This window comes from Schistocerca gregaria, chromosome 9, assembly GCF_023897955.1.
Source record: "Schistocerca gregaria isolate iqSchGreg1 chromosome 9, iqSchGreg1.2, whole genome shotgun sequence".
In the NCBI taxonomy this organism is placed as follows: Eukaryota; Metazoa; Arthropoda; class Insecta; order Orthoptera; family Acrididae; genus Schistocerca; species Schistocerca gregaria.
Genome location: NC_064928.1, coordinates 98,782,792 through 98,809,390, shown reverse-complemented (window position 1 = coordinate 98,809,390; position 26,599 = coordinate 98,782,792). Strand labels below are relative to the sequence as shown.

At 37.4% G+C, this 26,599-nt stretch overlaps 1 protein-coding gene across 5 annotated transcripts in view; it reads right to left on the bottom strand.

The window, feature by feature from the left end:
- Positions 1-3,997: 3,997 nt before the first annotated feature.
- Positions 3,998-26,599, bottom strand: part of LOC126292242 (actin-histidine N-methyltransferase) — a 518,712-nt gene continuing 496,110 nt past the window's right edge. For all 5 annotated transcript variants that reach the window (XM_049986134.1, XM_049986132.1, XM_049986135.1 and 2 more), the window contains exon 11: positions 3,998-11,875. In XM_049986134.1, the coding sequence (XP_049842091.1) occupies positions 11,744-11,875 (132 nt within the window). In that variant the 3' untranslated portion in view covers positions 3,998-11,743. The remainder of the gene's footprint in view (positions 11,876-26,599) is intronic.

Genomic DNA, 26,599 nt, shown 5'->3' with positions numbered 1-26,599 from the left:
GTCAACATTTCAAGTGTTTTAGAGCAGTTGATTCCATTTTTCACAGAAAATTTGATGCAAATTCTTTGCTCCACTTTTTATAATAATCAATAATCACTGAGCACACTAAAACACGTCTAATCTTTGTATCTGTCTTAAGCAAACAAAGTATGCCGCACACTTGAAACTGTGAACATATTTTTGGGTCATGTGTACCAACGTAACAAAAAAAAAATCCCACGCAATTTGAAAAGCCACCTTACTTTTTGAACTGCCCTCATTTATAGCCATACACTTTTTTTGTGGCAAAAACTGATAATTTTGATCTTGTTGTTTTCATCAATGTATGCATTTGCATTTTACTGGTAAGAGAAGTGTTATGAGAGCAACCATGTACCTCATCGTACATATAAACTAAAGCTTTGACAATGTCCAAAAGCTGATTGTTATATGGACAGCAATTAAATACATAAATATACAAGGCTTGTCTGAAAAGTTCTCTGCTTCACTCATGGGTCACAGCACTAAGTGTGTAATTTTTTCCACAGATGTCCGCGCACTGGCAGCTCTTGCAAAATTTTACCAATGTGCAACAATGTGGTGACCTATAGCTTTTTGATTTACAAGTGTAGTAATCTTAACTACTCGTGGTCTTGCAGTAGCATTCTCGCTTCCTGTGTGTGATGTCCCGGGTTCGATTCCCGGTGGGGTCAGGGATTTTTCCTGCCTCGAGATGACCGGGTGTTATTCTGTTGTCTTCATCATCATCATTCATCCCCATTGTGGTTGGAGGAAGACAATGGCAAACCACCTCTGCTAGGCCTTTGCCTAGTACGGTGGTGCAGGTCACCCGCATTGTCCCCTACACTCTTCGAAGTATGGGACCTCATCACCATCAATCTTAACTAAACTGAATGTATTAATTTTACATACACAAACCCGTTTAAAAATATTTAAATTTTATAATTAATGGTTTAATACTGTGAGGAATAAAATAATAATAATAATAATAATAATAATAATAATAATAATGGCAGAAGATGGAATCGAACCCAAGTTGACAAACTGCCAGCCAGTGCTCTTAGCTACTGGGCTATCTCTCTGTTATGTAAACTGTTGCTCATAAATCCCTCATATTCTATGGGTAAATCTTTAGTGTTTTACCTTTTCATATGACTGATTTGGGTGAAATATTCTAGGAACTGAAAGGGCATCAACTGCTTCTACTCACATATGTCTATTTTATCTAAAATTTCTGTAAATAGAATCATTGACCATTTGGAACCCAACAAACATGTTTTGAATTCAGTGATCCGTAGCAAATGATTTACTTCAGATTAAATATTTGTTCCGATCATCATCTGCCATTCCTAAAACCACCTTGATATTCAGCTAAATTACTCTCTAGTGTTATGTCTACTCTCTTTAGTATAATCCTGGAAAATATGTTATATGCAAATGGTTGCAAAGAAATTCCTCTGTAGCTGCCAATATATTATTTATTGCTTTCCTTATGTAGTGGATTTGTCGGTGCCACCTTTCACTCTATTGGGAGTTTTTCTGTTTTCTAGGTTTTCTCGAAGATCAATTTTAGCTCTTTTTTTATTTTTGGTGGGGACCATTTTAAAGCTTGTGAGGTCATAGAGTTTTTTCCACTAGCTTTATAACGTTGTAATAGCTTCAGTTTCTTTGATACTTGGTGGTAAATAATCTGGATTTTCACAAGTGTTCAAGTATTCAAGTTTATTGACAATTAAAATGTTGATCCAAATATTATGGAAGTTATTCGCCTAATCAGCGAACCTTGTCCCATGCCCCTCCGTTATTAGATTTACATTTGTGGACATACCTAAATCTTTAAACCTCACTTTCTTCTGCAAAGATGTAATGGATATGGGCTTCTTTGGCAGATAATCTACAGAAAACAGTTTCATACTAAATTTTCTCATTTGCTTGCATTTTTTAGCAACTTCTACGTTACAGCCATTTCACTTACAAGGGTGTTAATCATAATTACATTTTATACATCACTTTCTGTATATAAACTGAACTGCATAAATATTTTTAAATTTTATAATAATTAGTGTAACACTGTGAGGAAATTTTAAAAAGAATTGCTGTCAGTGGGAACTGAACTCGAGTCAGCGAATTGCCAATTTGTGTGCTAGACCACTCACCCAAGTGATTGTTGTGACAATTACTCCTCAAAAATTCCTTGTACTCCAAACTTGTACAATAAACTTCACACAGTTCCAAAGCAAAATACTGACCAGTGTTGTGTGCAACGTAGCGCTCATATTGTTGGAAACACTGATGTCACATCACAGAATCTGCAGCCAAAGACAGACAGATGTGTCCCTTCTCCAAGTTGATCATAGTGCGGCTGACCATCATTTCAGCACTCAACACTGGTTTCTAATTATCATGGAAAGTGTGCTACAGAAAAGAAAATTTCCATACTTTTAGTGTGATTTTTGGCTCACATTCAAAGATAAATTTGGTGTATATTTACAGTGTGCTGTAGCATATTAGCACAACTTTCAACCCACTCCATGCAAAACTGCAAGTCATTCTGTCCAGTTTTTGGCTGTAAGCAGCAGCCTGATTAAGGTGAGGCATGTTAATTTGACAACATGGAGAAAATTTAGTATTGTGCAAACAGGTTTTGCAAGAAGGTTTGGTTGCTCACTGAATTCATTTGAGCTCCATAAATCTGTGTGATGACTCTCCTCTTTCAATGTCCACCACGAAGAAATGGACTAGTGAATTTAACCGAGGCCACAAAAGTATCCAAGATGATCTAAGTGAAGAACATTCTAAAAGCAAAAAAAGTGCAGAATATGATGTTGAAATATCAGTATACAAAAGGGCATGAAATTCCTGTAACAGTAGGGGTTGCAAAAGAATATGTTGGCTACATTTGACAGGAAGAACTGCATATGAGAAACATTTGTGTGACATGGGTGCCTCATGTGCTCAGGGCAGATCAAAGACAAATTCACACAACAATCTCTGAACAGTGTTTGGCATGTTTTCATAAAAACAAAAGTGAATTCCTGTGTTGGTATGCAACAACAGATGAAACATGGCTTCGCAGCTACAGACCATACCCAAAATACCATTTGAAAAAGTGAACAGTAGCTGATTCTTCAGCAACCAAGAAAGCAGAGATGATCAGCAGGAAAGGTCATGGAATCAGTATTTTCCAGAGCAAACAGACTTCTGTTAACTATCTTCAAAATGGTAAAACAATACCTCAATAATATTATTCTGACCTTCTAATGTATCTGGGTACAGAGACTTGATTTGCAGAAGAAGAAGAAAAATTATCTTTCATCAACAGTGCACGTGCCCACAGAAGTGTCTTGCCAATGGCGTAACTGAAAGATCTGCCCTATTCCCCAGACTTAACTCCATCAAACTACTATCTCTCCCCACCACTCAAAGTCTTCTTTGCTAATCAGCATTTCTCATCTAACAGGAAAGTGATTACAACTGTAGCATAGTACTTGGAAGCAAAATGCTGGGAAGCATTGCTCAGTACCACTGCTGATCTATAGTTGCAACAATACTTTTCGATGGTACCCTGAATCTCCTGTTATTGCAATCCACAATGAGAAAAAAATAGAGCACAAATTAGGCAATAGCTTTTTAAGAAAGCAAACTTATTTCCTAAATTGTTTATGTAATAATCAGCTCTTCCAGAATGTCACTGGAATGTTAAAACACAATTCTGAATATCTTTCCAACGAAACTGGCTGAAGAACATATGAATGCTTCATATAACAGCAAAAAAAGGGTATGCACTACTAAAATAAATTGAGGTTTCACGATCAGAACACTGGTATATGAATCATTTTTTAAACTGCATGCCTGTGAAATTTATTAACATGGACTTATCCTGTTTTTGCCCCGTGGTCTTCAGATTATTATTAAAGGTAACTTTCCTTGCTAATGTTCTACTTACCTTTAACTTTTTTGAGACTGGAGTTAGTTCTAAAGAATGACTACAATGAAAGAATTTCAACACCAATATTTATTTTATTTACAGCCATATAGAAGTATTTGCAACACCCATTCCATTAGGACAGCACCTTACAAATATGTAAGTTAAGCTTGCTCTCCCCTGATCAAAAATACACGTAAATATAGCACACAAAATAGTCAATCTTGGAAGTTCTTGGAACTGCTGTTGATGACAACACCAAAGAATAAAAACCACAAGGTATTTAAGAACTATAAATCTGTATTTAGCAAAGAAAGCTATCTCTGATAACATGCTGTTGCAGTTGCTTGACAGTTTGCTGCTTTCCCATTTGCTGCGCCAACAGTCTTATTATCTTGACTAACTGTCATTTGAAAATTTAGCACAAAAAGGCAAAAATGTAGAAACAAAACTGCAGCTAAAAGTAAAATATTAATTCCATGTGCCAAAAGTAGTTAACAGATAGCTTGAATGTTACAATAAAGGTAGTGAAACATTACCCACTGACTTAATGCTCCTGGGTTCAACATCTCAATCTAGAACAAAAAGAAGTAGTTTAAAATATTTTCTACGTAGGCCAGTTTATAGATTACTTCTGACAATATTTCAAGAATGTTCCACAAGAACAGATCCACAGCATACTTAACCAGAGATAATGATAATTTATGATCATCAAACCATGGTAATTAAATATTCAAATAAAAATGCTGTGAAATTGCTTCCTTCACACATCAGTATTCCACAACTGTATTAATTTCCAGCATGTTAATATGAACTGACATATTAAATAATTAACTGACTAATAACAATTCGGAAACATCTTAACAGGGAAAGTGCAGGAATGACAAAAAGAATGGTAGCATGCATTTTCCTTCAGTGACAAGATGTAATGCAGGATACTGCTTCTTCTGCTCAATTTCTTTCAAGAGAGACAAGAAAAATTGCTGATATCAAACAGTGTAGAAACCAGTTGCTCTCTATTTTGCCTAAACCTACGTTTAATTTACTATTTACTATGAATATAAGACAGAAGCAACAGGAAATCATACATTAAAGGATCTAATGTACTTAGGTACATGCTGAATCCTGAACTTCCTTTACAAGTTGTAAGAAAACAGACTACATGCATCAATGTATAGCAAACACTCCTACTGCAAATCAGGAAAAGTGTATTAAACACAAAAATAAATGCAAAATAAGACTCAGGAAAAGATTGCTCTCAATATGTGATGTATTTATATATCCAATAGATTGGCAAATGAATGCATAAATATGACATATAGTAGGACAGAAATACTGCTATGGATTACATTTTTAGTCTAATGTTGCTTTTCACAGCACAATAATAATATAATTATGCACAATATTAATATTAATTGTATGAAAATACTCTTCTGTATTTTGAAATCTTTTCCTCACTTCCCTACCAACATTAGACTTTAATACTTCTACTGCCATTAAAAGCAGCAAATTAATTTTACAATTTTGTTTTCCATAACTGATATTTCCTCTACATTAATCTCTGATCAAAACTCTCATCCACATAAATAATGCTTAGTACATTACATTTGAAATGAATAATAATGCAACTCTGTATATAATTCATCATTACAGTGGAAATAAGACTTACTGCAGGAAGCCACAGAGGCCAAGTAGAACCAAGTATTTAAACAAATCTCCCTCTTTTCCCCTAACAACAGTAACGTCACTATTTTCGTATTTCATATTCCATTGCAGAATGAGCAATACTAAACACATGAAACATTCTTGCCAAAGTATACATTTATATCCGATTACCTGTTGGTACATACCACAGTGAGGTGCATGTCATTCCAATCAGTTGCCTCACTGAAATTTACTCTCCTCAAGTAAAGTTACTCTTCAAACATTCAGTCATTAAAAAATGTCACTGACATTAATCACTAGAGCAATAAATACTGTAAGATACAAAATTGACTACATCACACTTACACAGACATTAAAACTCTGTGGCGAGTAATATACTATGTATATTAATCAGTCACTTGAATGCCAGGAGCAAAATAAAAAAAAATAAAAACAAATAAAAACAAGAAAATAAAGAAAAGCTACACACATACACAGCCACAACAATTATTTTAAAACACACGAAGTCAAGCACCAGTTCACACGGCAACTTACACTAGTTTTGTTAGTGATGTTAAATTCAGTGTATCTCCATCGATTTGGGTTGGAAACCATACATTTTGACAAATCTGTTTTAAGTGAGAAAGGGCATCCACTGTATGTATGTTGTTTATCGAACAATTATCCCACTTCTCACAAATTATACATTTTGTGAATTTGCTTTGTGATGGGCATTACTAGGCCATTGTTAAAAACCACAAGGTGCCTCAGAAAACTCTAGCCTCTGCAAGAACTACATTAATTTTGATGTTACAAAGAAATGTTTCAGCCATACAGTATTTGCTTCCAAATGTCTGGTCTACTTAGGTTAACAAAAATTGCTTGGAAGACTTACTCTGAAAATATACATCCATCACCACTGACATAGTCCAGCAATTTTTGAATGTTATGATGGTATTTTTTTGCACCAGAATAGTGAGTCGGGTCTGTAGGAGAGAAATTCAGATTACCATTTTCTCATCAGATCAAAATTCACATAGTTCTCACAGATGCCAGAGTTAGGTAAGAGATTCTTTATGTGGAGTGGATTGACCATTTCGCCTATTAATTGATAAATCTCTTAATAAATATTAAATACAATTTGCATATAACAATTACCTCAAAAGTCCTTTTAGTGACTAATCTGTTTCTGTTAAACTCTGCTCAATACATATGGGACGATAAATAATGTTTTACTGACAGTCAATGGAATTCGGTTTTTGACACAGAATACATAAACATTTCATATAAAGCAGCTATTTACATCAATAGGTGATAAACTTTGCTGAAGGAATAGAATAATCCAACCAAGCACTAATTCTTCCAACAGATAATACGTTATTATACCAGTTAAAGAACCTTTACTTATCTATAATCAGCTAGTGTTACAAAGACACTACAGTTCAGGAAAAGTTGTGTAATGCTGCCCTGAAACCAGTTCCTAAACTGACCTTTTCACAAGTAGATGACTACATATTACTTCAGGGCAGCAATGCACAAGAGGAAATTTTTTAAATTTTTTCTTAAATATCAAACAATGCTTACAAATTCCAGCACATTACAGTCTTGTACAAAAGCTCAGTAAGTGTAAAATATACATCTTTCTTTTCCCATAAATACATAAAATGATGCTGTAACAATCACTTTTTCTGCTTCCATTCTTATATTGACTTCCATCACCAACAACAAGCTAAAATTACAATTTTTATTTTTGAAAATTCAGGTAATATGTTTCAAGCCATCACCTTATGATGAATAGCACATCACATTAAAAAAAGTGTTAAGTAGTACTTCAGCTATCTTTACATTTCCATAACTGTGGTATGACATACCACTGTTTTTTCTGATGGAATATCCAGACTCAATAAGTGATATTCAAAAACAAAGATGAACAAATAGAATCTGATGTTGTGGAGATGGATGAGGTTAAACTTACACACTATGCAAAGGTGCAAGCCTTTAAATACACCAGTCGTGCAAGAGAATGACAATCGTTGGAATCAACAACTTTCAAGAAAGCATATTTCGTATTCTGTTGAGCAGAACAGGCATCTGCTGTATGATGATTAAAATTATTTTGTATTTTTTAACTTGATGGTCTGTATGGTGATGATAATGCATATTTTTTACAGCTGAAAGTAGAACAATTCTTAGTTTTGGCAAAATTCCCTAAAGCACAAAAACCTTTTTCATAATATAACTGAATTCATTCACTTTAATAATGTAGACACCACATTTTAAAATTCAAAGTGTATCTATGAGAGACTGATTAAGTATATGTGACAGAGCCTATTTCATTGTAAATGGCTGATGGAAAATATAGGTGCTCAATTCTCGGACTACATGGATGAGGATTAAGCATGAATGACAAATGACAAACCCAACTTGATAACGTTTGTACTCTATGCCAGGACGGAAGACTACTTCCATTCAATGTGCTACAGAAAAGCCATGACCCTGCAAAAAAACAGACAGCCTGTGCCATAGAGGCAATCAATACAAACAACATAAAATACAACTAAATTCTCCGCTTCTGCCATAATATTTTTTGAGCTATGCATTAATATTGGGAACAAAGATATAGTAATATTTGAAGAAATACTTCATGGCCAAGATCGCATTTAAATATTTAAATGCGATCTGAAACATTTCTTCAAATCTTACAATATGGAGATTGTCTCCTGATCAGGATGTCTGTAATATATAGCAAAAATATCTTGTACATAGGTGGTAAGGTAATTAACATATATTTCTGTCATGCAGAGGAACAAGTTTCAAGTCCTAGAAACAGGTATTTCCCCCTGCAAAGTGCTTTGAAATAAGATTACCAACATGCAATACGATAACTAATGATATATTCCATCATCTTCCAGACATGCATCTGCAGTAGCAATATTTCACCTTCCAATATTTCAGTCACTTTAATCATACAGCCATCCTCGAGGCAAGTTGGTGGCTGAATTAAAACCACTTAACACAGTAATGTACAGTGGGGTAAAACACACATGCATCTGAGATAGGACAGTCGGCACAACAGTGTCACTCACAAATAAAAACCATGAGTCTACTACAAACATTAGTACAGAGACACTTGCTGACAGCCCACAGGACTAACTGGTACACCTGGAGAAGGTATTCAGTAAAAATGCTCCACAAGGAAAAACACCAGACCAACCAAAGGAAGAGGAAATAGGGGGAAAAATCTATGGCCTTTCTTCTGCATGTGGGAAACATTTCATTAAGAACTGCCAGCATAATGAAGAAACATGCCAAGATTGCAGCTCTTTTGGGATCAGTGAAAGACAATCTACTTTTATGAAAGTTGGGTACTGATGAAATTCCTTGGCAATGTGGTGAAAGCTACATAGGACAAACAACACACACTGTACAAGAAAGCTGCAATGAGAACCAGTGATACATCCTAACAAATCTGTAATGGCTGAAACACTGTATTTCCACCAGCCATTTCACAGATTACAGGAAGGTCAAGATACTGGCCACAGCCTCCTCCTATTGAGATTTGGTGGTCAAGAAAGCAAGTGTGGAAATTTAGTTTGCTGACTGCCAGCTCAAGCAAGACTAGCTAACAGTTCATGGAAACCACTCATTTCACATCTGCTCTCTCAGAGGAATTACCATTCGGAGTCTTCACTATGTGGCATCCCAACACATGCCATCCATCCATTGATGCGTGAAGTTATATCTCTGACTGGAAGATAATGTGGCAATTGTCTTATCTCTGAGACACAAACATTTTATTTCACAGTATACCATTATGTAAAGTAGTTTTAATTCAGTCATTGACTCTCCTCAAAGATAGTTGCACATACTTCAAGAAATTATTGGAATATCTGAAGGAGAAATTATGGCAGTTTTAAAATTAAGTGTTAATGGTGGGGCAAGCAGTGTGCTAACCTAAAGCCCTGCCGGGTGGCCATCCAACGTCATCTGAAGCAGGGATGAAACAACTGTCATTTGGTAGACTTGGATGCAGGAAGACAATTTTACCCTGGAGTTCAGTCTGTTTTATCACTTAAACAAAGTGTCTCACATAACATTCAAATGCTGACACATCAGTTAGCAAACAACAAATCTGTGTGGTCAATAACATGTCTCCATGAAATAAATTAGCAGTTGGAATAAGATAATTTGAAAGAAAATGCGGAAAAGTAAAAATATATTACGTTTGGAAAAAATGCAGTCTCATGAAGTATTTGACTTTCACATCAGCCTCCCAAACACTGTTGAGAAGTGTACCTGGAATAAATCCTACAAGGGGGCAAACTTTTTATTTGTGTTCCCACACTGATGACAACTGGAGAACATGCTATGGATTTATAGTAAAAATTGTCTCGCAAAGGACAGTGACTGGAAACAATCATTTCACAAGAAGGCTGAACCATTTAATTGAAGCTAATATTATTTACTTATTTAATGAGGCACAATTCTGCCTAGATTCCTCTGATCTGCTGCTCAAGTGTTCGTCCAGTAAGGTGCTCCACATCACACAATCAGAACATGATTGTGGTACTATCAATGTACAGATGGAATAGAAATAAAGGAATTATAAAATGCAATCTGTAAAACAAAAAATAGAAAATGATTTGCATGCAGAAGAAAAACACCAGGAAATGATGGAATTAACACAGAATGGCTTAAATATACATTGCCCACACTGAAATCCACATTTATCAGCTATATTAACGAATGCTGGGCACTCAAGAAATTTCACAGGATTGGAAATTAGTAACAATGCATATTTACAAGAATGGAGACAGAAGTAATTGCAAAAGCTTCAGGGGCAACTCTTTGCTAACCATGGGGTGTAAAATATATTCTAAAATAATAACACAGAGACCAGCAGTAATTGCTGAAAATATTCTGCTATAAGAACAAACTAACTTTGAAACTTTGTGGCAGATTAAAACTGTGTGCTAGACTGCAACTAGAACCCATTAAGTTTGTTCTTCATCGACAAATGGTCTACTGATTGAGCTATACAGCCATGACTCAAAACTTGCCCTCACAGCATAACTTCTGTCAGTACCTCTCTCCTGTCTTTGGGTTTTAAGAGATAGCTACTGGTAGAAACGAATACACGGGGCTGGTAGTGAATCATTCATGGATAGCTTAGTCAGTAGCACATATGTCCATGAAAGGTAAAGATTATGGGTTCTATTCATGGTCTGGCAGACAGTTTTAATCTGCCAGGAAGTTTCAACCTTGAAAATAATCAACACATGTTATCAACTAAATGGCTGAGCCGAGCACAATATGTAAAACCCTACTTTGTATCCTTTATCAGTAAAAAAACATAAAATAAACAAACATGCGTCCAAGTCTCAAATATTCCCATTATACCAGCAGGACTAGCATTTATATTATGTGTAGCAGCTCTGTTAGTATTTCTGAGTCAGTCTGTAGTTTAAACCACAATCTGTGTCACAGGATTCTTATCCTTTTACTGGATATTGAACAAATGCCCTGCCCCAACCCCTCTAGCTGATACATTGATACACTGAAGCATGACACAAATAATCCACCAAATTTACATTTCCTCCATCAACAAAATACTTGTCATGTGAGCCTTACAATACACATCAGAATTAAGCCTGGCTTGGGATTTGAAGCACAGTGCTCGAATGCCCAACTTGGGAAAGATAAAGTTCAAATTCCAAATAGAGTTTAGGATCCATTTTAAATGTGAGTTTCAACTCAATTGAGGAGTATACCATTAAACTTACACAAATACCTACATTGTCACTATTTTTTTTTCCTTATACTGAGTAAAATACGTAACAACAATGATGTATGATAAGACAGCCACATACATAGACACATATAAAATTGCATGACAGTAACAGGTGGATGCAAGAACGACAGGTAAGGTACATTAAGGACTGCTGATCATCCAAACAGCCGCAACAGGGTTGTTACACCAGTGGGTACAGGGGAAAGAGAATTCTGACACAGTGTCATTACATACTTGGGGCCCAGAGGATCAGGGACTGGACAGTGCAGTGCCCATGATATTTTCCCACTTCTCCACCTGCTGATTGACACCACCCGGAGTTACCCGAGGAGCGCGGAGTGTCGGCGGCTAAGTAGCGCGCCACGCGCCCCGAGGGCGGGCCGTCAAGTGTGTGTGCGCTGGCTCACATACTCGAGCGCGTTGTGCAGGATCCGCTTCTCGCAGGCACGCATCTCCACAGCTGCCGCGTGGCATGGGGACAGCGACGACCGCTTCACCAACAACTCCTCATCCACCTACAAACCATCACTTGAAATGTAACTGGATTGCTGGGAGAGACATGTACTGAAATATAAAATATCAGATTCAAATAGGAGTAGGCAATACATGTTTCAAGTGATGTTTACAATACATGGAACTTTTATTCTGTTGACCTACAGACCTACATTTATCATTACACTAGTGAATGTGGCAGTGCTTTGCAACTGCTAAATATGTATGGAAACTTCATATACATTCTAAATTCCTTGTCCTCCGCCCCTCTCTGTCCATCTTCTCTCTCTCTCTCTCTCTCTCTCTCTCTCTCTCTCTCTCTCTCTCTCTCTCTCTCTCTCTTTGTACATCCTACCCCCCCCCCCCCCCACCACACCACCCTTTCTGTCTAAATGATTGAGTAGCACATAAGAGTCTGAAGTAAATTGATCAAGAACTTTTTGAGACCATCAGTAGGAATATTTTCCCCTTAATATATTACCTCTCTCTCTCTCTCTCTCTCTCTCTCTCTCTCTCTCTCTCTCTCTCTCTCTCTCTCTGTGTGTGTGTGTGTGTGTTTTGTAATTTCCTTTTTCATACCAAAAATACTAATGCTCTCAAAAAAAAAAAAAAAAAAAAAAAAAAAAAAAAAAAAAAAAAAAAAAAAAAAAGGTCAAGCCATTCTCAAGTGATAATCTTGTACAGTTTATTTTAATTTCCGACTTTTCCTCCAGATCTTCCAAAAATTATCTTCATACAAAGCTTGTACTGAAAAAAAAGTAAAAATTATGAACATAACAAAGACAAAAATCAACCAAAGCTGTCCAATCCATTCTTAACTACTGATATTTCATATATATGGCAATTAATGTTAATTTCAGACTTTTCTGTTGGATTTTCCAAAAATTTTCTTCTATGCAAACCTTGTCCTGACAAAAATGAACACAACAGAAATTCATCCAAATCAGTTGAGCCGTTCTCTGGTACTTTCATACATGCAGCAACTGATTTTTATTTAAATAGATTTCTTTCTGTCACATGTATTGATCATTATTTTATATCATTTAAAAAAATTTAATGACCTGCAGAAGGCAAAGTTCATCATCTCATTTAATATGCAACATTACGAAATTATAGAAATCAAAGCTTTATGAAAGTACAGAGCTCTATAAACACCAAGCAAAATTGAGTGTGCAAGGGCACACTCCAACCTCATGGGATGGGTCATCGCCAATCTGAACATGTTTGATACTGCCCGGATGGCAGAAGCTAGGCTGTTGCTCTGCTCAGGATGTCACGTAACAAAAACCTGAGGTACTGCAGTTAGATAAGACATTTTCATATCACATTAAAGTTCTTTTCAAGACAAAACAAATATGTCCATGCTGAATCTTTTAGTGTAATTATTTCAGCAGAAAGAGAGTAACAAAGACTTCTCATATCACAAATTTAGACAAAAGTTGGACTTTTATTGCATTTATTCAACTACGCTGACAAATGCCTCAAAAGAAAGCTAATTCAGTGCATTACACTGAATTTATATAATTACAATGAATTTATATGATAAAGTAAGTGTGGTGTGTCTATGTACATCACCAAAACTACATAAATGAATTTCACAGTCCCATGGGGGTTATAAGGTGTGATAATCCTCCACCCCCCCCCCCCCCCCCCTCTCTCTCTCCATGAAGGTAGTTTTGTTTTGCAACTGCATCTGTTAGTTATGAAGATATGAGAGTCAAAAGAGGACATCCCAGCAATGGATTTCTGTGGGAAGACAGTGAAGCAGCTTGGCATCGAGTGCCTAAGTGGCTGAGACTGTCCAGAATGTTTGAGAATGTTGTAGAATTTTCCACAATGTTATCGAACCTTCCCGAAGATTCGAGAATGTTCTAAATTTCCAAGATAATCCAGAATTAATGGGAGGTGCATTACTTACACATTCTGGACATTTTCAGCAAATGGGTCCAGTTACTCAAAAATTAACTCCAGCAGATGATATCAATGTGCGTTTGAAAAAATCATTTCTTTGTATCTAGTGAGGAAAGTACAATTAAGAGTAAATATGAGAGCTTAAGTTTCCAATGATGAAGAAGCAGAATACTTGGACAAAATACTCATAAATTAGTAAAGGCACTCACCAACTGATTGTGTAACTGGCCAAACTGAACTTAGAATGATTTATGTAACAACATCACAAGCTCAAATGAATAAATAGATGAGCTTTCTCTGAATGTTGTTCCGAGACCGACATTTTGTCAGTAAGAAATGCAGTAGAGGACAATATTATTTTAAATATTCAAAACAAGAAATGGTCATGAACACACAGCAAAACTAATATTAGGATAGGTAAAGCAAAAATAGCATTTATACTGAGGATTCTGCTCATATCGATCGAACTGCCATTTAAATGCAAAAGACTGCAATTTCCAGTAAGATTACCATTTACACAAAACAAAAAAAGTTTTGCATCACCCCGGTTCCCAGAACTCTTGAAGATAGACACTGACTGTGGACACTGTTCACATACACAGTCCCTTTGACTATTCAGAGATGTCACTCATAATCATCAGTATTCTGCTATATCAGCAGGTCCTTCGCCTCTCCATTTTCTGCGATCAATTGCTTCCTTCTTAAGGCTACCGTATGTTGTACCATCCACCACATCATCCAGTATCTGAAATCTCTTCCTCACTCCCTTTTCCCTTCTACATAACCTTCAAAAACTGTTTTTATCAACCTGTCATTCTTTCTTAATATATGCCCAATCCAATTTCTTTTTCTTATTTTTATTACATCTAGTAACTGTCTCTTCTCTCCTACTCTTTTCAGTACCTCTTCATTTTTTACTCTGTACATGCAACTTATTCTTTCCATCCTCCATCATGTCCACATCTCAAAAGCCTCCAGCCTTTCTTTGTCTTTCTTCCTCAAAGTCCATGTTTCAGCACCATATAGAAAAACACTCCATAGAAGACATTTTATGCGTCTCTTCCCGAGTTCTATGTCCAGACCACTGCAGAAAATTCTGCTTTTCGTATAAAATGCCTCTTTTCCATTGCTATCCTCATTTTAATTTCTGTGGTGCACTTCCAGTCGGTGTCTATCTTGCTTCCAAGATACTTAAAATTTTGCACCTGTTCTAGTATTTCTGCATTCAGCATAATTTTTATTTCCTTATGTCATCATAGTGCCAATACTTTTGTTTTCTTTGTGTTGATTTTCATTCCTTAATTTTTTCCATTAGCTTCAATGATGTCCACCAATTTCTGCCATTCTGTTTCCCCTGTGGCTAGAAGGAACATGTCATCAGCCAACCTCAAATACCCTACTCTTCTTCCTCCAATTTCTACTCCTTTGTCATATAATGAGCACTGGTCAAGCATATTTTCCAAGTAGAGGTTGAAAAGAGTAGGTGACAGACAGCATCCATGCCTTACTCCCTTTCCTAATCCAATCCAGTTTGTACTTTCTCCTCTGATTTTAACTGAGGCTTTTTGATTAAGATATAATGAGTTTACAAGTCTTCTGGTTTTCCAGTACACCTCTTTTCCCTCATTATAGTCACTAGCTTGTCCCAAATCACATTAACAAATGCCTTTTCTAGATCGATGAAGCACATGTACAGGTCTCTTCCTTTTTCAATAAACCTGTCTCCCCTAGATTCGTAGAAGCCCTATTGCATCTCTGGTGCCCGTATTCCTTCTAAAGCCAAACTGCTCCTTGCCAAGATTCTTCTCCATTACTTTTTCAAGTCTTTTATTAATTATTCTTAACATCTCTTTGGCTGCATGCGAAATGAGACTGATTGTCCCATGCTCACTGCATTTCTTGGTTCCTTGTTTTTTCCATAATGGAATCGTTACTGTTGTCAGAAAGTCCTCAGGCCATTCACTACTGCCATATATTTTATTACATAACCTCAATATTTCTCTTATTCCATCTTGATTCAAGCTTTTTAATATTTCTCCCGGTATGGTATCTCTACCTACTGCTTTGCCATTTTTCATTGCAGCTATGGCAGACTTTACTTCTTCCATTATGATGGTTGGTCCTTTCTTGTCATCACTTACAATGTTGCGTGATTCAAGTTCCAGAGTTTCTGGTTTGCGATTTGTGTCTTATAGCTCTTTTAGATATTCATCCCACCTTTGGAGGACATCGTCACGATCTTTGTACACTACCTCTTCATCACTAAATCTGTCCGAAAATATAAACAAAAACGCATGAGCAGCGGTGGCCCAACAGGCGATCAGTTCCAGTCATTCCACCAGGAAGGAGGTACACGGCTTGTGTTGTCTGTAGTTTAACCATGTCTAGATGGTCAAATCCCACGGTTCGATCGTGCCCGCATTGTTACTTTGTGCCAGGAAGGGCTCTCAACAAGGAAAGTGTCCAGGCATCTTGGAGTGAACCAAAGCAATGTTGTTTGAATATGGAGGAGATACAGAGAGACAGGAACTGTCGATGACATGCCTTAGTCAGTGGATGACCGCTACCTACAGATTATGGCTCAGAGGAACCATGACAGCAACACCACCATGTTGAAAAGTGCTTTTCTTGGAGCCACAGGACGTTGTCTTATGACTCAAGCTGTGCAACTTCACTCCCGACATCTATGGCAAGGTCCATCTTTGCAACCAAGACACCTTGCAGCACAGATGGGCTCCACAACATGCTGAATGGACTGCTCAGGGTTGCATCACATTCTCTTCACCAATGAGTGTTGCCTCGGAGATGTGTGTGAAGGCAACCCCATCAGGCTGAACGCCTTAGATAAACTGTCCAGAAAGTGCAGCATGGTGGAGGTTCCCTGCTATTTTGGGGTGGCATTATGTGGGGCTGAAATACGCCACTGGTTGTCATGGAAGGTGCTGTAATGGCTGTACAATATGTGAATGCCACACTCCAGCTGATAGTGCAACCCTATCAGCAGCATATTGGCGAGGCATTTGTCTTCATGGATGACAATTCGCACACCATTGTGCACATCTTGTGAATGACTTCCTTCAGGATAACGACCTCACTTGGCTAGAGTGGCCAGCATGTCCTCCAAACATGAAATCTATCGAACATGCCTGGGATAGACTGAAACGGACTGTCAATGGTCGACGTGACCCACCAACCATTCTAAGGGATCTACACCGAATCGCCATTGAGGAGTGGTACAATCTGGACCAATAGTGCCGTGATGAACTTGTGGATAGAATGCCACAACGAATACAGACATGCATCAATGCCAAGAGGATCGGTGTGTACAGCAATCTGGACCACCACCTCTGAAGGTCTTGCTGTATGGTGGTACAACATGCAATGTGTGGTTTTCATGAGCATTAAAAAGGGCGGAAATGATGTTTATGTTGATCTCTATTCCAATTTTCTGTGCAGTTCCAGAATTCTCAGAACCGCAGTGATGCAAAACGTTTTTTGATGTGTGTAGTACCAGTAAAAATAAGGCACAAGGACGAACATGAAGATGTATTAATTTGAAATAATCATGCTTTTCTCGTGGTCAGTTATATGTAGCTTTCTCTAGAGACAGGAAACCCAAAGAATTTATCTACTTACCAAATAACAAGATGAAATACGTAGTTCATAAGAATGGCAGAATAAGTATGAATTAATAATTAATTAATTATGTATGAAATACAGTGAAAACAAAGCAAAGTTTTCTTTCACTAAATTAAATATAGCAGTATTGAGAATACAATGATTCAGTACAGCTTTCTAATTTATGTTGTTAGAGGTTGATTCTCACACAAATGTTTGTGACAAATTGTGTCATTTGTTCCCCTGTTGTATACTACAGTGGTCGTGTAGTGGTAGCTATTGTGTTTTTCAAGATATGAATGTTTTAAATGGTTGCTACTGCACTGTGTTGGTCACCAGGACATCTTATGTGTCTTTTGCATTAACACGTATTTTAAAAGAAAAGTTCAAGATTTATCTATGTTGTCAAGCTCTATGAATATTTTTTAATGTGAACTCATGCTTGCAAATGTAAAATATTTATGTTCTCGATTTTGGAATGTTTTAGGAAGCTTCTGAATTTCTTGAATGTTCTCAGATGTTTTGGAATGTTCCCGATGTGCCAAAACGAAGTGATTGGCAGTGTATTGTGTGTTATAAACTGCAAAAACTGAGTCTCACTATGATTTAGTGTCAGTTTATTTTCTACAAGCCATGGACTTATGCCATGAACTGAACAATTTGAAACTGAGTCAGTGTTGCAGACAACATCATCTATTACCAAGCTAGTGTCATCAGCAAACAGAAATATTTTAGAGTTACCTATAATACTAGAGGGCATATCAATTACATAAATAAGGAACAGGAGTGGCCCCAACACTGATTCCTGGGGTACTTCCCACATGACTGTACCCCACTGAGACCCCACATCACAGCCTTTCTCAACACTGTGAATAATGACCTTATGCTGTCTGTTGCTAAAGTAAGAGGTGAACCAATTGTGACCTCCTCTCCATATTCCATAAAGGCCCAACTTCCAGAGCAATATTTTGTGATCAACACAATCAAATGCCTTAGTTAAATCAAAAAATATGCCTAGCACTTGAAACCTTTTGTGTAACCCATCCACTACCTCACAGAGAAAAGAAAATACAGCATTTTCAGTTGTTAAATGACTTCTAAAGCTGAACAGTACATTTGATAGCAAATCTTACATACACAGCCTTTTCAATAACTTTTGCAAACACTGATGGCATAGAAATAGTTCCAAAATTGTCTACATTGTCCTTTTTTCTCTTTTTATAAAGCAGCTTTACTACTGAGTAATTTAATCATTCAGTAAGCTGACAATTCTCAAAGGAAAAATTAAAAATTATGGCTAGATACAGGGCTAACATGTGCTGCACAGTACTTTAATGTATTGCTAGGCATACCTTCGCATCCATGAGAGTCCTTAGTCTTTAGTGATTAAATTACTGATTCAATCTTCCCCTTGTCTGTATCACAGAGAAGAATTTCAGACATCAATCTCGGAAAAGCATTTTCCAAGAAAGTTACATTCCCTGTAGAAACTAAATTTTTATTTAATTCACTAGCAATGCTCAGAAAATGATTATTAAATACTGTACATGTATCTGTTTTATCAGTAACAGAAATATTTTTACTGACTTTAAACCGTCTACCTCGTGCTGCTGGCCAGCACTTGCTTCACAACAAAAATGCAGACTTTATTGTGGGACATCGTGGAATATTCCTGTTTTAGCCCCTATAGTTTTATGAAGTTCTGATAAGTGGCAGCACTATACATAGCCTTCAAAATGGCATCTGTAATGGAGATGCTTTCAAGCAGAAAGCTGTCACCGAGTTTCTTTTGGCAGCAAACCAGATCATCATATATATTCATAGGTAATGTCTACCGAGACCGTGCAGTGAACAAAAACACAGTGAATCATTGGGCAAGGCATCTGTCATCACAGCAAGAAAGTCACATAAAGCTGTCCAGTTTCACGTGTGCCAGTTGGCTGCACACAGGTGTGACTTTTGCAGTGTTGGAGTGTGTGAACATTTTCATTTGAGATGATTGATGGATCACAATCAAATACCTCGTTGTACAACTGGATGTGTCTGTTGGTAGTGCCCACACTCATTCACCAATTGGGGTACGCAAAAGACTGTTCTTCCTCACCCACCTTACAACCTGGATCTTCTAACTTCTGATTTACATCTGTTTGACCCAACAAAGAATGCAGTATGTGGGAAGTAGTACATAGATGATGGGGAGGTTATTGACGCAGCAAGACATTGGCTCCAACATTGACCAGTAGAGTGGTACCATGAGAGCATCAGGCCTTCCCAGTAAGGTGCCATAAGGCTGCCACATTGAATGGAGGTTAGGTTGCAAAATAGGGTTCTGCAGCCTAAAGAGTCGGGAATAATATGGTGTACTGGAATCCCACATCAAACCAAACTGTTTTAAGAAAAAAAAGTGCTGCCTTACTTATTGAACAACATTTGTTTAAAAGATGATCAGCTGAGCATCATAGTAACTAACACTATCCTTACAATATAACCACTTTATACAGTCAGTATACAAAGCAGACACGATCTAAATTATTGCTGAAGCATTTGGGCCTCATGCCATACACGACTGAAGTTCACATCATGTAAGAAGGTGGCCCAATTTTCAGCCATTCTGCGCATCCCTCTCTACTAGCCACTGGCAGCCAATAATATTCATTCTCTTTCTGAGTGGCTAGCAGAGAGTTACAGCTAGAGAGCGAGAATTTCGCTCCTGCTTGTTGCACTGTTGCCATACTTGATAACAACTGAATTATTCATTCAACTGTCAATATTTGTGTTTCCTTTGCTTTCTTGTAGCAGTATAGCTGTGAATTTGAAAAAAAGTCAGGTGACAGCAATGTGAAGTACTTCACAAGCAGGCGAGGCAGATTATTTACCATATTTGTAACTTTTTCAAACGTGAATTTCAGAGCAGGTCCCTTACTGTTGACATTTGTAAACACAAGAACGGACTGTAGAACCATGTGATGTCAGCAAGAAAGCTGTACAAAGAATTGTAAACGAAAGTGTCAGAGCTCTATGAACTGTAGAAACAGTTGGTTTTGTATCACCTGGAAAGCATCGAAATCGCAAGGAACTCTTAACTCAAATAGATGGTTTTAACAATGATGTTTTAAAGTGCTCCATGTGAATGACGAATGCCCAACATCACAAAAATGTGTTACAGTTATGCAGCTTTGTCCTTGTAAAGAATTTTAAAAGACATTGGTTCCAGATACGTTAAGAAGAGTGTTTTTAGTTAAAAGAAGTGACACAGGTGCAGCACGATCTATATCCCACAAAGATTCATGATACAAGAGAAGGAGGTAGTTCAGCAATGTATTACCTTGGAACATGGATCAATTGGAATCATTCGAAGAAGATCTGCTGGCAAAATGAGTGATAGTATTGGCAGTTTTAAAGTTGTCACAGGAATAAGTTCTCGGATATTTATTCTGCATGCTGACTGTTCTTCTGGTTTTGTTTCTGAGAATAAAGTTGTATTTACATGTAAGAAAAACTGCAGTGATTACCATTCGGAAATGAACACTGTTATTTTCGTGACGTGATTCATAATTCTTGCCATACCTTACTCCGAAGTAGGTCATGGCCAATTATAATTCAACTGTTATAGAGAAAACACCAAGTACACACACCAGAAAAGTGGATATTTTTCCCAAGTTTAAAAATAAAAATATTAAGCACCGTATAAACCACACTCATGCCGATCTCCTGCAGCTCATTAATTTATAGAAGTCACGTGACAGAATGTACAAACTTCACTTCCTTGCATATGAATGACGTGACATAGTTATGAGTTTACCCCTGTGTTACAGTCAGTGTAGTCCCACAGAATTAATTTGAGCAAAAGGTTTTAAGGCTATGTGTAAGGGAAAAAGTAACACATTCAAGATAACATACAGGAAATCACTTGTGCATGAGACAACAGACAATGAGGCAATAGACAACATTCCACCTGTAGTGTGAGCACTGTCCATGCAGCATGCTGAAAAGCTTCAGAAAGAAGAATCTGACAGGGAAGTGATGACGGATATAAGCCTTGAACCTATCATTATAAATTTACAATCAGATTGTTCAGAAACAGACTCAAATAGAAGTGATGATGGTATTATGACACAGACTTTGGACAAAGTAATGATATTTCTTAATTTTGAAGCCACATGGTTTAAAACAAGTGTTTGTCAACATATCAGTTCCATACATAATAATGAGAACTTCCCAGCCTTTTTGACTAGGACTTTGTATCCTTTTAGTTATGCACACTATAACATTCAAAAATTTTTCCCAAGGAGAAGTTAAGCTTCTCCCATCATGTTATATGCTTTAATAACATGCTGAATATATTCATCAGAAGTCCAATATTTCCACACGTAAACCTCTGTCATTTTCAAGGCACGAACTGGATAAGGTGCTAAAATGATAGTAACTGTTATTTGAAATACTGGTGGTTTTAGATGTTATCGGTAAGCATCCTCTGGAGTTACTCACAGATGATTGTTAATTGTTTGCTCATGCAATTGATTATAAATGTGGTCTCCCTCACTGTAATATCAAAATTGTTAGTTTACACTCATAATGTCCATTAACAGTGAAAAGTGTGACAACTTACTGACAATTTTTATGATCATCTTTTACATTAGTCTTTTCTACCACTAATTCTTTTTTACAGGGAGCATTCACACTTAACTATAGTCATCCACATTCAACCCCCTCTCCCCCCCTACACACACACCTTACACATTTTTAAAAATTGTATTGAGTAGAAGCAGTTGTCAAGCAAATATAATGATTTCGATTGGTGCTTGAAGTTAATTTTGTTGTGAATTAAATTTTTACTTATAATGCAGTTCAAATCACAATAAATGTAAATTATTGCAATAATCAATTATTATTGAATTTAATTGATGAAAGGAGAAAATATAAAACTGCAGTAAATGAAGCAGGCAAAATGGAATACAAACGTCTCAAAAATGATATCGACAGGAAGTGCAAAATGGCTAAGCAGGGATGGCTAGAGGACAAATGTAAGGATGTAGAGGCTTATCTCACTAGGGGTAGGATAGATACTGCCTACAGGAAAATTAAAAGAGACCTTTGGAGAAAGGAGAGCCACTTGAATATCAAGAGCTTTGATGGAAACCCAGTTCTACGCAAAGAAGGGAAAGAAGAAAGGAGGAAGGAGTATATAAAGGGCCCATACAAGGGCGATGTACTTGAGGACAATATTATGCAAATGGAAGAGGAGGTAGATGAAGATGAAATGGGATATATGATATTGCGTGAAGAGTTTGACAGAGCACTGAAAGACCAGAGTCGAAACAAGGCCCCGGGAGTAGACAACATTCCATTAGAACTACTGACAACCTTGGGAGAGCCGGTCCTGACAAAACTCTACCATCTGGTGAGCAAGACATATGAGACAGGCGAAATACCCTCAGATTTCAAGAATAATATAATAATCCCAATCCCAAAGAAAGCAGGTGTTGACAGATGTGAAAATTACCGAACTATCAGTTTAATAAGTCACAGCTGCAAAATGCTGACGCGCATTCTTTACAGACGAATGGAAAAAGTGATAGAAGCCGACCTCGGGGAAGATCAGTTTGGATTCCGTAGAAATGTTGGAACACGTGAGGTAATACTGACTCTATGACTTATCTCAGAAGAAAGATTAAGGAAGGGCAAACCTACGTTTCTAGCATGTGTAGACTTAGAGAAAGCTGTTGACAATGTTGACTCGAATACTCTCTTTCAAATTCTAAAGGTGGCAGCGGTAAAATACAGAGAGCGAAAGGCTATTTACAATTTGTACAGAAATCAGATGGCACTATCCCCGATGTTATTCAATCTGTATATTGAGCAAGCAATAAAGGAAACAAAAGAAAAGTTCGGAGTAGGTATTAAAATCCATGGAGAAGAAATAAAAACTTTGAGGTTTGCCGATGACATTGTAATTCTGTCAGAGACAGCAAAGGACTTAGAAGAGCAGTTGAACGGAATGGACAGTGTCTTCAAAGGAGGGTATAAGATAAACATCAATAAAAGCAAAACGAGGATAATGGAAAGTACTCGAATTAAGTCGCATGATGCTGAGGGAATTAGATTAGGAAATGAGACACTTAAAGTAGTAATTTGGTATTTGGGGAGCAAAATAACTGATGATGGTCGAAGTAGAGAGGATATAAAATGTAGACTGGCAATGGCAAGGAAAACGTTTCTTAAGAAGAGAAATTTGTTAACACTGAGTATTGATTGAGTGTCAGGAAGTCATTTCTGAAAGTATTTGTGTGGAGTGTAGCCATGTATAGAAGTGAAACGTGGACGATAAATAGCTTAGACAAGAAGAAAATAGAAGCTTTCGAAATGTGGTGCTACGGAAGAATGCTGAAGATTAAATGGGTAGATCACATAACTAATGAGGAGGTACTGAATAGAATAGGGGAGGAGTTTGTGGCAAAACTTGACAAGAAGAAGGGACCGGTTAGTAGGACATGTTGTGAGGCATCGAGGGATCACCAATTTAGTATTGGAGGGCAGCGTGGAGGGTAAAAATCGTAGAGGAAGACCAAGAGATGAATACACTAAGCAGATTCAGAAGGATGTAGGTTGCAGTAGGTACTGGGAGATGAAGAAGCTTGCACAGGATAGAGTAGTATGGAGAGTTGCATCAAACCAGTCTCAGGACTGAAGACAACAACAACAACAACAACAACAACAACAACAACATTGCAAGCAGTTTCAATGACCTAATTGTTAGGCAAGTATCATTTTGAGAAAAATTGTGCTTCATGTCTTCACAAAGCTGTGGCAGCTGTTCTCACCTCCCGACATCACACAGAGTAAATCTGTGGAGCAGTGGATGCAACATCATCAAGAAGTGAATTAATATTTCTCTCAAGACGATTGATCGAAAGTGGTTTTAACATTTATTATTCCCCTCATAGATTTGAACGTGTAATACAATGTACTGTACACAAATGAGCCTGACTGTTGTCCATAGCAACTCAGTTGAGCAATGTGGATTTTGTTTACCTGCTCTCTGCTGCTGTGCATGCGCAGTTCCCATCCCCCCACGCTTCCTTTTTGCTCTGCCTCTATGTGTGGAAGCACCTTGCTAGGTGGTGCGGGCTATAACGGGGGATATTGAACACAAACAGAGAAAGGTGACATCAGTCATCACAGGTTTGTTTGAGTCACAGGACAGTGTCACAGAAAACCTGAGTCAGCAGACGCTCTTAGAGATAGACACTGCAATGTGGCAGACCAACAGAGACTATACTGAAATGACTGACACCATACTCAGCAAACCAACTCCTCCACATTATCCAGAATGAGATTTTCACTCTGCAGCGGAGTGTGCGCTGATATGAGTTTGAGTCCCAGTCCGGCGTACAGTTTTAATGTGCCAGGAAGTTTCCTCCACATTATGCTTTAAAAATTTAATAACACTGTACCAACAGCCATTACTTTGATATTATTTTATTAGACAACCAGTTCTGACATTCCAATCAAATCATCTTCAGTCTGTCACATGAGTAACACAAAGTACCACTTGTGCATCCATAAGCCACGGCACTAATATTCTTATCTGGTTCCGCAGATATCCGAACTTCATGGCCGTGTGTGCTCTTTGTCCAAGACTGATTTCTGTGGAAGGTTGCCTGTTGACTGTCCATAGCTGTGTAGTGAGGTGATCCTACACCCCTGGCAGAATTGCCACAGCTGTGCAGGCTGAGAGAATTCTTATAGAAAGGAGACAGGAACACTGTGGTTAGGAGAACTTGCATACATTTAATTCTTAAACTATCTTTAAATCCAGTCAGTCTCTGAGGCCACTCTGTGTCTGTGCTCTCAGCAGGGGTCTATCTCACAATGGTGCTCTGCCTATGAGTGAATCACCTTGTCTGTATGACCACAGGTGACGGTCACTATGGACCATGGAAAGTGGACAAGATAGTTACTCATCTGATTCGATTAGATTAGATTAATACTTGTTCCATAGACCATGAATATGACACTTCGTAATGATGAGGAACGTGTCAGGTTAATGAAAGATGTCTGTACACGATATTACATTACACAAAATATTGCATGACACTAATGTTAAAGTTAGTTTTTTTTCCCTCCCTTAATTTATATCTAAAAATTCAGCCAATGAGTAGAAGGAGTTGTCATCTAGAAATTCTTTTAATTTATTTTTAAATGTTGGTTGACTATCTGTCAGGCATTTGATACTGTTTGGTAGGTGACCAAAGACTTTTGTGGCAGCATAATTTACCCCTTTCTGTGCCAAAGTCAGATTTAACCCTGCATAGTGAAGATCGTCCTTTCTCCTGGTGTTATAGCTATGCACACTGCTATTACTTTTGAACTGGGTTGGATTATTAACAACAAATTTCATAAGTGAATATATATACTGTGAGGTTACTGTGAGGATCCCTAGATCCTTAAATAGATGTCTGCAGGATGACCGTGGGTGGGCTCAAGCAATTATTCTGATTACACATTTTTGAGCAATGAATACTTTTCTACTCAACGATGAATTACCACAGAATACGATGCCATACGAAAGCAGTGAATGAAAGTAGGCATAGTAAGCTAATTTACTGAGATTCTTATCACCAAAATTTGCAATAACCCTAATAGCACACGTAGCTGAACTCAGACGTTCCAGCAGACCATCAATGTGTTGCTTCCAGTTTAACCTCTCATCAATGGACACACCTAAAAATTTTGAAAATTCTACCTTAGCTACAGACTTCTGTTCAAAGTCCATATTTATTACTGGAGTTGTGCCATTTACTGTACGGAACTGTATATACTGTGTTTTATCAAAATTTAAAGAGAGTCCGTTTGCTGAAAACCACTTAATAATTTTGTGAAAAACATCATTTACAATTACATCACTCAGTTCTTGGTTTTTGGATGTTATTACTATACTAGTATCATCAGCAAAAAGAACTAACTTTGCATCTTCACCAGTATGGAATGGTAAGTCGTTACTGTATATCAAATAGACATAATGCAGCCAGTAAACTAACACTGATCTCACTTAATGGCAAGTAACTGTCTGCAAGGGGTAGTCATAAAGTTTTAATTATCTCTTTGGGGGGAGGGGGGAAGTCAGTAGTGACAGTGAGGAAAGGTGATGGGTGTTTGCCTTCTCTACGTATCCCCCCTTCAATGTGACATTTCTAATGATAGACAACTTGCAGAAA